Genomic DNA, 11,898 nt, shown 5'->3' with positions numbered 1-11,898 from the left:
AGAAGAGAGAGAGAGAGAAGAGAGTTAGAGAGAGAGAGAGAGAGAGTAATGTTTGCGGTAATGTGACAGAAAAGCCATAATAAATTATTTATTATGTATTCAGTATGTATTTCTTGTTTTTGAAATGCTTTGTTTATTGAAACGAAACTGCATACGTTTCCATTAACAGTCAAGTTTGACATTATAAACATCTGGGCCCGTATGTATAAAGCCACTCAAAGTAAAATTTTACTTTTAAGTGTGTCAAAATTCTAAGAATGACGTAATTTTACTCTTATTCTTACACTTAAGAATAATAGTGATTCATAAAGGTTCATAACATGTTAAGACTAGGACTTAGCTCCTAAATTATTTAAGAGCGCTGAAGAGGTCTCCTAACCTAGTTAAGTGTAAAAAGATGCCAGAACAGAGGCAGATACCGTGGACTTTACAAACAAAGAAACAATGTGTTGGAATATATGATGACGGAGTTAATGAAATAATATAATAATACAAAAAAAGGTTGAATCCAGGATTTGCAGTGTTGTTCTTTTCTTTATAGAGCCTACAGCTGTGAGTGTAATAGGATGTGATTCAGCAGCTTAATTATTTAAATTAACTGTTTATTTAAAAGTGTATGAAACCAAGCCAAAAATGGATACATCTTTGTTTATATTATTGCGCATAATGCAAAATACATTTTTGAAACTGCAATTTTTTACTTTTGCATCTCTGTCACCATCTCTGTTTGAAAAATTAAAGGGGTCATATGATGCGAATATGTGGTTTTCTGTGTCTTTGGTGTGTTATAAGTTGCCCATGCATGTATTAGACACGTAAAATTGCAAAAATTAAAGTGTCGGAACAAAAGATACATTCTATCTAAAAGCGAATGCTCACCCAGACCCGCCTGAAACGCCTCGTGTAACCACACCCCCACAAATCTATGTCAGTTCGTGGTATGATTTGACTAAGAAAAATATGGTAAGAAGCGTTACATTTCCGTCACACGCTTGCAGTATTCCACCAATTACTACGCACTGGTGAACTGGCCAATCATAGCACACCTCGCTTTTCAGAGCGATGAGCTTTGTAAAAAATTTGCGCGTTTCAGACAGGCGGGGCAAAGAGGAGATAAAACATGCACGGTATGTGGAAAATACAGCGTTTTTTAACCTTAAATCGTGTATACACAACATTGCATTACATCTAAAACAAACCACAATATTCGTTTTAGCCCTGTCATATGACTCATTTAAATTATCTTCATACGGGTTGAAGTCAACTGATGTTAAATTCCCACAAAATCGTACAGCTCAATATATCAATCACAATTATAAGCTTATCGTTGTAAATCAGGGGAAGGTAGGCAGACAGTTTTCAACACTAAATTTTATGTACTTGCCCAATACTAAATTTTGGTTTATTTTACCGAAATAAGTTATGGATTGCAGCTGTATATATAAATTAATCAAATATATATATCAATGTAATGTCTGATTTAAGTAACGTCTTAATTCAGTTATGAATAAATGGTGTAATGCTGCTCCGACTTCACCCTTGCAGGCTCCCTATTGGCTGATTCAGAGGTCAAGGGCGGCCATTTTGTGTTTAAATCATTGTAGTTCTTAATTTACAACACCTAAGTCAGAAATTAAGAATCAGTCTTAATCTTTACTGAAAGTTGCTTTTAGCTTCTTTATAAAAGTATCCTACTCTTAAAAAAGTCCTACTTCTTACTAAGAATTTTTTGACACTTAAATCAAAGTTTAAGACTTTTTTGAGGAGTTTTATACATACGGGCCCAGATCAAGAGCAGGGTGATGTGTGCGGTGATGGCCTGTAGGCTACACTATAACATTTCTGTTGCTTAAACTTGGCGAAGTGATATGGAACTGTTTTGCGGTCAGCAGACCTGGAACACCTTCATAGGTGTGCATTTTTACTGAAAGTTGATGCATACCCATAGAACGTTTATCAACCAATCAGATTGAAGCATTCAACAGCCCCGTGGTATAACAGCAATTATGCATCTATCAGTACACATTAGTTCTGCTTAATACATGCAGATACATCAATATAAAGATATTAAATTTCAAAAGATTGCTGTAGGATTTTTTGTATAGTTGTGCTTAGTCGGACAGGCCATGTTGCTGAATACTTAAAACAGACATAACACACTATAGTGTCATGTCAACTTGAATTGTAGAGCAGATTTCATTCACAGCAATTATTCTACATTTTAAAATGTCTTCACACCCCTCTGACCTTTTGCTACGAGTGTCAGTTGCTTGAAACACATATTTCTGAGATTTTCTTGATGGGTCCTCTCTTGATCATTTTGCCCCCCCCTCCAGCCTTCTAAAAATACAGAATTGGAGATTTCAGAAAAAGGATACAATGTAAAAAAAGAAATATAAAAACAACTCTGTGGCCCGAATATTACATGTAATATACAAACCCGATTCCAAAAAAGTTGGGACACTGTACAAATTGTGAATAAAAACAGAATGCAATGATGTGGAAGTTTCAAATTTCAATATTTTATTCAGAATACAACATAGATGACATATCAAATGTTTAAACTGAGAGAATGTATCATTTTAAGGGAAAAATAAGTTGATTTTAAATTTCATGGCATCAACACATCTCAAAAAAGTTGGGACAAGGCCATGTTTACCACTGTGTGGCATCCCCTCTTCTTTTTATAACAGTCTGCAAACGTCTGGGGACTGAGGAGACAAGTTGCTCAAGTTTAGGAATAGGAATGTTGTCCCATTCTTGTCTAATACAGGCTTCTAGTTGCTCGACTGTCTTAGGTCTTCTTTGTCGCATCTTCCTCTTTATGATGCGCCAAATGTTTTCTATGGGTGAAAGATCTGGACTGCAGGCTGGCCATTTCAGTACCCGGATCCTTCTTCTACGCAGCCATGATGTTGTAATTGATGCAGTATGTGGTCTGGCATTGTCATGTTGGAAAATGCAAGGTCTTCCCTGAAAGAGACGACGTCTGGATGGGAGCATATGTTGTTCTAGAACTTGGATATACCTTTCAGCATTGATGGTGCCTTTCCAGATGTGTAAGCTGCCCATGCCACACGCACTCATGCAACCCCATACCATCAGAGATGCAGGCTTCTGAACTGAGCGCTGATAACAACTTGGGTTGTCCTTGTCCTCTTTAGTCCGGATGACATGGCGTCCCAGTTTTCCAAAAAGAACTTCAAATTTTGATTCGTCTGACCACAGAACAGTTTTCCACTTTGCCACAGTCCATTTTAAATGAGCCTTGGCCCAGAGAAAACGCCTGCGCTTCTGGATCATGTTTAGATATGGCTTCTTTTTTGACCTATAGAGTTTTAGCCGGCAACGGCGAATGGCACGGTGGATTGTGTTCACCGACAATGTTTTCTGGAAGTATTCCTGAGCCCATGTTGTGATTTCCATTACAGTAGCATTCCTGTATGTGATGCAGTGCCGTCTAAGGGCCCGAAGATCACGGGCATCCAGTATGGTTTTCCGGCCTTGACCCTTACGCACAGAGATTGTTCCAGATTCTCTGAATCTTTGGATGATATTATGCACTGTAGATGATGATAACTTCAAACTCTTTGCAATTTTTCTCTGAGAAACTCCTTTCTGATATTGCTCCACTATTTTTCGCCGCAGCATTGGGGGAATTGGTGATCCTCTGCCCATCTTGACTTCTGAGAGACACTGCCACTCTGAGAGGCTCTTTTTATACCCAATCATGTTGCCAATTGACCTAATAAGTTGCAAATTGGTCCTCCAGCTGTTCCTTATATGTACATTTAACTTTTCCGGCCTCTTATTGCTACCTGTCCCAACTTTTTTGGAATGTGTAGCTCTCATGAAATCCAAAATGAGCCAATATTTGGTATGACATTTAAAAATGTCTCACTTTCAACATTTGATATGTTATCTATATTCTATTGTGAATAAAATATAAGTTTATGAGATTCGTAAATTATTGCATTCCTTTTTTATTCACAATTTGTACAGTGTCCCAACTTTTTTGGAATCGGGTTTGTAGATAAAAATGTCTGAATACACAGTGTAACAAATTTTTGATTCGCCCAACCTTTTTATAGTTCTTGCCAATTATTGTGGTAATATACATTTTTATGTAGCATCAATGTTTTAGTGCATATTTAGCTCAAGTAAATTTTGAGCTTATATCATTAATTACGATACATCGGTATATTGCAAATAAAGAAAAACTGTACACATTTTCACATATTTAAAAAAACAATTTTCCAGTTGTCACGGTCAAAAAAATTCTAGACATTTCTGTAGCACACGAAAGGTGGGATGAAGCGATGATGGGTGACTACGTCTCGAATTTGGTTTGTGAGATCAAAAACGATCAAATCTACACTTCTGAAGTTTTGGACGACTAATTTTTATTTTTAACTGTTACGTTGCCTTGTACTGTTTTGAGCTCAGTGTTATGGCAGTACCTTGTAATTTCTGCGCACAAGTAATAATACCGAAATGTATAGATATATTAAAAGTTTTTTGTGAGTACCGTCGATGGTAAAAAAAAAGATGTGATTTTCATATTCAGCATGTTATAAACGTCATAAAGACACAGTAAAAAATAAAGCGAGAAACAGCTTTTTTATTGTGATATTCCTAAAGCATGTTTTGTGTCATATGTTGCACTACTGAAGGTACCGTTTGCGTGTAAATGGATACCACCTTAATCCTACTACTTTTTTGCAGATTGTGAGCCAGAGGGAGTGTCAGATTGGTCATTCAATGAAAACTGTCTCTTTTGCTGCTTAAGACGTGAGAAAGTGAAGGTAATAAATTTCAGATTTTATATGTATGTGTCTGTCTTTTATGGCGCTTTTCCACTGTATAGTACTGCACGGTACGGCGCGGTACAGCTCACTTTTGTGGGGTTTTCCACTGGGTACAGTACCTAGAACCTGATACTTTTTAGTACCACCTCGGCTCAGGTTCCAAGTGTACTGTACAGATACCAAAATGTGACGTGTTTACACACAGATCACTGATTGGGCAGATAGAATTATTACCAGCATCATTGAATTTGCAACACATGAATATGCATTTTAATACGTAATATTGGCATTTCGTTATATGCTTCGTGACAGTAAAATGGAGATTGAGACCCTTAACGCAATGCTAAATGCTACCCTTGTGCGCCATTGAGCAAACCAAATGATCTTTGTCTGCTCTTTACTGTAAGATTTTCCAAACTCTCTGGTATTTTAGCGGTATTTTGTTTTGCTGCCATCCGCCATCGATATGCTCCAGTACTCCTCTGTTGTGCGTGTGTTTGTCATGTTCAATGATGCTACGGCAGTAGAGGCAGCACAACCATGAAGATAAGTGTATAATCCCCACCGACTTTGAAGTGCTACTAAACTGCTGTGGAAAAGCAAAGTGAGCCGAAGTGAAATGAGCTGTACCGAGCAGAGTTGTACTAAACCCCACGGTATTCCACCATGCAGTGGAAAAGCGCCATTTTTCACCTTAAAACACAAAATGCAAAAATTTAAGTCATTTTTAAGTCAAATTTAAGTCACCTTGTACTTTATGAAACAAATTAAACTTCTGTTTTAATGAATTATATTATGCAATAATAAACAGTATGTAAATACTGCAAAACATTTTGTCACAAACTCAACTGATAGGCAGTAATTGCACAAAAAATATGCTTTGTTTTCTGAACAGGCGCAGCTTTTAGTAAAGAGCCGTGTCTGTTTTCTCTATATGCTTTTTGCATAGTGCTCGACTGCTCATTTTAGCAGAGGTGGCAATCATATCACACTGTCAATCCTCCTTCCTCCACTGACTGAACCCTCATAGCCTTCGGAGAACCAGTTAAAACTACATAAACACATCATATTTTATGCTTACGTTGCACATAAGTAAGAGACAGATGATCTGTTTTTGAAGAGGTTTGCCTGTTAATGTATTTAAAATAACGTAATGTGAACTTGCAATTGCTATACTGTATTTGTGGTACAGTCAGCTCAGCTGCTGATCAGCAGTGGGAACCGCCACAAACACTCGTGCTTAATATGAACGAGGCGCTGCAGACACGAGATAAGAGCGCGAACGTTGAAACCCGTCCGTCTAGCAGGTGTTTACATAAAAAACCGGTGGGAAAGTAGCGCTGCGGGATGGAAAATCACGCTGTCGAATGGCTGGGCCGGTCACTGTAGCTCTGCTCACAGTACGCACATACATTGTGTAGTGATTAGCGTGTTCTGTACAGTAATGAAAACTGTGCAAATGTGCACTGACACAAATGCTACCAAATATATTTTGAGGTCACACAGGTTAAATTTAGGGAGCATAGACACATCGGATCTCGCGCCACGATATATATATACAGTATATATACAGTGAGGGAAATATTTATTTGATCCCCTTCTGATTTTGTAAGTTTGCCTGCGTACAAAGAAATGAAGGGTCTATCATTTTTATGGTAGGTTTATTTTAACTGATAGAGACAGAATATATAAAAAAATCAGGGAAAAGGGTATTACAGTATATAAAGGTTATAAATTGATTTGCATTTCAGTCAGTGAAATAAGTATTTGATCCCCGAGCAAAACATAACTTTGTACTTGGTGGAGAAACCCTTGTTGGCAAGCACAGAGGTAAAACATTTCTGATAGTTGGTCACCAGGTTTGCACATGTGTCAGGATACATTTTAGTCCACTCCTCTGTAAATCTTTAAGGGTTCTTGGCTGTCGCTCAGCAAATTGGAGTTTTCGCCTCCTTCACAGAGGTTCTATAGGACTAGGGTCTAGAGACTGGCTAGGACATTTAATGTGCTTCTCCTTAAGCCACTCTTTGGTTGTCTTGGCAATATGTTTTGGGTCTTTGTCATGTTAAAGGCACATCCACGACCCATCTTCAGTGATCTAGTTAAGGGGAGGAGGTTCTCGTCCAAGATTTTACGGTACATGGGCCTGTCCTTCAGCCCCTCAATGAGGTGAAGTCATCCTGTACCCGTAGCAGAGAAAAAGCCCTAAATCATAATGTTTCCAACACTGTGCTTCTCTGTAGGGATGGTGTTCTTGGGGTCATAGTCAGCATTTCTCTCCCTCCAAAAACAGGAGTCAATTTTGGTCTCACAGCACTTTCTCCAAAGCCTTTTCTGAATCATTTTGATGTTCATTGTCAAACTTCAGACGAGCCAGGCAGGTCTTCTTGGGCAGGAGGACCTTGCAGGTGCTTCAGGATTTCAATCTATTGTCGCATAGCGTGTTACCAATGGTTTGCTTGCTAACTGTGGTCCCAACTGTCTTGAAATCATTAACAAGCTTCTTCCGTGTAGTTCTGGACTGATCTTTAACCTTTCTCATGATCATCTTTACCCCATTGGGGAAATCTTGCGGAAGCTCCAGACCAAGAGCAATTGATAGTTATTTTGTATTTCTTCTATTTCTAAATAATCGCACCAACAGTTGTCTCCACACCAAGCTTCTGTCCGTAGCCTATTCAAGGTTTGTGCAGGTCTACAATCTTGTCCCTGACATCCTTTGAAACCTATTTGGTCTGGACCATGGTGTTGGAGAGGTTGAAATGGAAGATACAGATTCTGTTGGCAGGCATCTTTTATATACATAAACTGACTTAGGAGTACTTTCTTAAAGTGACAGGACTAATCTGTGGTCCATATAGGCACATAACCAATCTGTGGAGCCAGAATTATTTCTAGTTGGTAGGGGATCAAATACTTATTTCACTGACTGAAATGCAAATCAATTTATAACCTTTATATAATTTTTCCCCCTGATTTTTTGGTTGATATTCTGTTTCTATCAGTTAAAATAAACCTACCATAAACATTATAGACCCTTCATTACTTCGTAAGCAGGCAAACTTTATTTCCCAATTATTTCCCTCACTGTATATATACACTAGGGATGCAACAATACAGCTCACCCACGGTTCAATACGAACCTCGGTTTTTCGCCCACGGTTTTCGGTTCGGTTCTGATGGCTTCGGCACATTGAAGTGTTTTTTCATTGTTTTATGCTTATGTGACAGGAACAGTAAAAACTTAAGGAAAAAAAACAATTTTACTCGACTTATTTTATTATCTTTAAGCAAAAATCAACTTGTACAAATTCCTGGTGTATTGAATAAATGTAAAGATTTACACTGGCAGCTTACAGCAGTTTTTGGTTTACTGTTCATCAACATGCCAGTAAAATAAGCTTCTTAAAGAGGTTTTGCGCATCACAGTATGCAAAACTTTTAATGCAAAACTTGCGATTGCTGTAATCTAAGTAAACATCCGCTCAATGGGAAAGGCCAAAGATAATATATTAACAAGGTGCGCCACTGCCATTGCAATAAATTGGAAGAAATGCAATGCTAAATGGCTGCCGAGAGGCGCTCTTGCTATGAGGTAAATAGCTGTGTCCGTAAGGCCACCGAGTGGCATGACTTTCGTTAAACAAACTTTGGCATGGTGCTGGAAGAGACGCACTTTCTGAATGTGCTGGGTGAGAGCAACATGAACGTGCTGCTTTCGTATGCAGTGTAAAAATACATTCTTGATGTGCCAAATTTGGACATTATCACTTTAGTACAACGGGCATACAATAAAGCCGGCTCGCGTCTGTTCGTCAACATTATACTCGACAACAGCACATTGCTTCTCGTGTTGCAGGCAGTCTCTCTTCACAGCCCGACCATCACTCGTTATTAGATATTACTCGTGGGGATGCGTTTATCCATCTCAGCATACAGACAAGCATGGACAGAGTCAGTTCACAGTGTAATTAAGCTCACGGAAAAATTTTAACTCGAAACCGGAAAACCGCAATTCACTTACCGAACGGTTCAATATTATATTGAGTATTGTGGCATCCCTAATATACACACACACGTGTTAGACTAAGCTATTATTTGAAAGCATTTTTAGAAGAACAGATTGTAACTACATCACTGTCATCACATTATTTCCCGTGTGATATTCCCTACAATACCGCTAATAATAAATCATCATGACGTCCCTCTGAAATATTCAGACATTTGAACATCTTTAACCTCAGTTATTTAATGCACTGTTACTGCCCCTGTTAATCCAGTCCAAAATCTACATACATCTATCATATTTTACTGCATAATCATTCAATTTTCATCCAAGTTAAAAAAGAAGACTACACATTTTTAATACAGTTAATCATGTACATTTATTTTGACATCAAACTGGGGTTGGGTTTGTATGTTTGTCGAATAACGCTCATTTTTTAGATGAATAATATTGTACCATTTGAGCCAGAGCTTTTCAACCTGACCTTGTAAAATCATCTCAAGTCATTTTACTTTATATTAGGCATGTCTATGCCTACATGTTTACATGAGAGAGTAGTCTCCCACATTTAACTCCATTCATTTATTAATTGCTTTAATGCAATCAATATTTGACAAATCCTTTTTTTATAAAGAAACAATGCACTGGATGCTCCATACTTTTAAAATAAATGTTTAATACTTTTCTGAAATCTATATTTTTACATTTAGCATGATTTGATTTAATCTATTGACATCCCTTCTCTTAAAGTCTTTGCACATTCAAGTGTGTTTGCTTTGCTTTGCCTGTCTGATTTAATTGTTTTGTCACTTTATCTTTATATTCCGTTTAGGAAAACTTTGGTTTGAACAACCAAGTATCATCAGAAGCGGACAGCTTCAAGCAAGAGCAGTCCAATATTAACAAACTTGAGAAGCAAGCAGAGGACTTCCTCAATGTTGTCTTCTACAGAAAGGGTAAGAAACCGCTGTGAAAAGGAATATAAAATATTTTATAGAGAACCTTCTAAAAGCCCTTTGTATGCCAACATATATGGGTATTCAAGTTCAAAAGGGATTCAGGATTGTGTTTCTTTATGACCGTGTACACTGATTTCTTTTAGAAGTCTGTAGAACTTTGTTGCCCTATAAGAACATTTTTTATGGGCTTCTGCCAAATCCATCATCTTTGATTTTAACAATGGCAGCATGGCAACCGACTGTTTTGTGCAACAGTTCAATGATTCTGTTGAGAGAAGTGCTTGGAGTCAAATATTAACTTCTACTGTATGCTTCACTTGATTGTTTAATAATGATTTTACAAAAGAGAACCATTTAAATGTGCACTGTGAAGGGTCAAAGGCACAGAATATTTAAAATATTTTCTAGACCCCTGTTTTAAGCCAAAACCAAACCAACCAAATACTGGAAGAATCACAACAAAGCACCCCCGATTTGAAAGTATTTAAGAAAAAAAAAATCTTATAATGAATCAAACTTCTCTTCCCATGATGCTTGAATGTAGGGTTAATTATGTAATTTCTTCTGTTGTACAAAGTACTGCCTTTTAGCTTCAACAGAATCATAATTGCCTTTAAATAGGGATTTTGCGACCAAATTGGCAATTCGATTCTTATTTATATGGTTTCGATTCAATTTCGATTCGATTCAATATCGATTAGTTATCAGTACTTAGATTAAAATGCTAGTTTTGCAGGCATGGAATCCACATTTAAGTATATATGCTGGTAACTGAAACTCTCCTTGCGTGTCACCATTGCGTATCTCGGCTCCAAAACATTGATAAGATTGTGAAAGCCCTCGTTCTCAACTATCGCTTATGGGCGTAAATCCTTGCAAATCAGCATTACTATAGCATCAGTTATTTTCTTGGTGCGAGGAGAATCTGACTGTAATTTGCAGGCAAAAGCAACGTCTAGCTGTTGCTGTCCAGAATGGCATGAACCAGATATCGCATCAGGGTGACATCTCGACAGGTGGTTTCGTAGGTTTGTTGTGTTGTTGCAAAATCGTAGCTCTTGCAGGCACAACTTTCAAATGACAGTTGTTTTGTCGACCTCACCTTTGCCGTCATTACCTTTAAACAAAGTGCTTCCACACATCAGACTTTAATTTAGCCGGCGCTGGGGTCCATTGTCTACCGTGAGCTTCCGCCATGATCCGTCCCCCTTCGGGATTTCCCGAATCGATATTGTTTCATTAAATTGAAGATCAATTAAAATCGAAGCATCGATATTTTTTACCCAGCCCTACCTTTAAATGCTAATAATGTAATCTATATACAACACATTCACTTGGTCATTACATCATTCTCACCATTTTCCCCCAGCAGACCTCCCAGGATTCACAGACCCCCACATTCCTCTAGTGGCTCATGAGATCATGCAGCGAATGATCCGACAGTTCGCTGCGGAATATACCTCAAAAACCAGCTCAACTCAGGACGTACCCAACCCCCAGTCCCAGCCCAACGGCACCAAGGACCAAAGCCTGCCGAAAGCGCCCTCGCTGGAGCCGGACGCCTCCACACCTGCTCCCGTCTGTGGTGGCGCCGGTACCGGCACAGCTGCCTCCGCACAGAATCCCGTCCTCAGCAAGCTTCTCATGGCAGACCAGGACTCGCCACTGGACCTCACCGTCAGGAAACCAGAGACAGAACCCAGTGACCAAGGTGAGACCGCCGTCAAGGTCAAGTAATCACATTGAAAGTAGAAGGATGTCAATGTAGCAGCTGTAACGTAAAGCTAAAGATTTTAAGATTTTATTCAATTTGATCGGTTGCTTTTGCTTCTTTTGTATTTCCAGATGGAGTCCTTGACCTCTCAACTAAAAAGAACCACAGTCATGGTAGTGTCTCACTAAAAAGCTCTCATGGTTTCTCAATCGTGCCCACAATTAAGGGGTAAGAACGGTCTTTTTTTAATTGGCACAGCATTCCATTAAGGTCAACTCCTGTTGCGTCAAACACAGGGTTTCCATTTACAAAGCCTATAAGTGAGATCCTAACCTATACCAAACTTCGCTTTTGCGTTTTGTCTCAGACAGCTTAGTTACATCCGCCACTTGTAGCATCCATAGGGAACAA

General features: G+C 38.5%; 1 protein-coding gene across 2 annotated transcripts in view; it reads left to right on the top strand.

Moving 5' to 3' along the window:
- lcor (ligand dependent nuclear receptor corepressor) overlaps positions 1–11,898 on the top strand; it is a 56,268-nt gene that overhangs the window by 27,702 nt on the left and 16,668 nt on the right. Inside the window, exons 3-6 of one of the 2 annotated variants that reach the window (XM_057325113.1) lie at positions 4,726–4,805; positions 9,647–9,770; positions 11,146–11,484; positions 11,619–11,715. In XM_057325113.1, coding sequence (XP_057181096.1) covers positions 4,726–4,805; positions 9,647–9,770; positions 11,146–11,484; positions 11,619–11,715 — 640 coding nt within the window. Of the gene's footprint in view, positions 1–4,725; positions 4,806–9,646; positions 9,771–11,142; positions 11,485–11,618; positions 11,716–11,898 lie in introns of both variants that reach the window. The other variant, XM_057325112.1, reaches the window with a different exon arrangement.

The sequence above is a fragment of the Triplophysa rosa genome, linkage group LG25 (genome assembly GCF_024868665.1).
Source record: "Triplophysa rosa linkage group LG25, Trosa_1v2, whole genome shotgun sequence".
Taxonomy (NCBI): domain Eukaryota; kingdom Metazoa; phylum Chordata; class Actinopteri; order Cypriniformes; family Nemacheilidae; genus Triplophysa; species Triplophysa rosa.
Note: the sequence above shows the minus strand (reverse complement) of the source record. Positions and strands in the feature narration are given on the sequence as shown.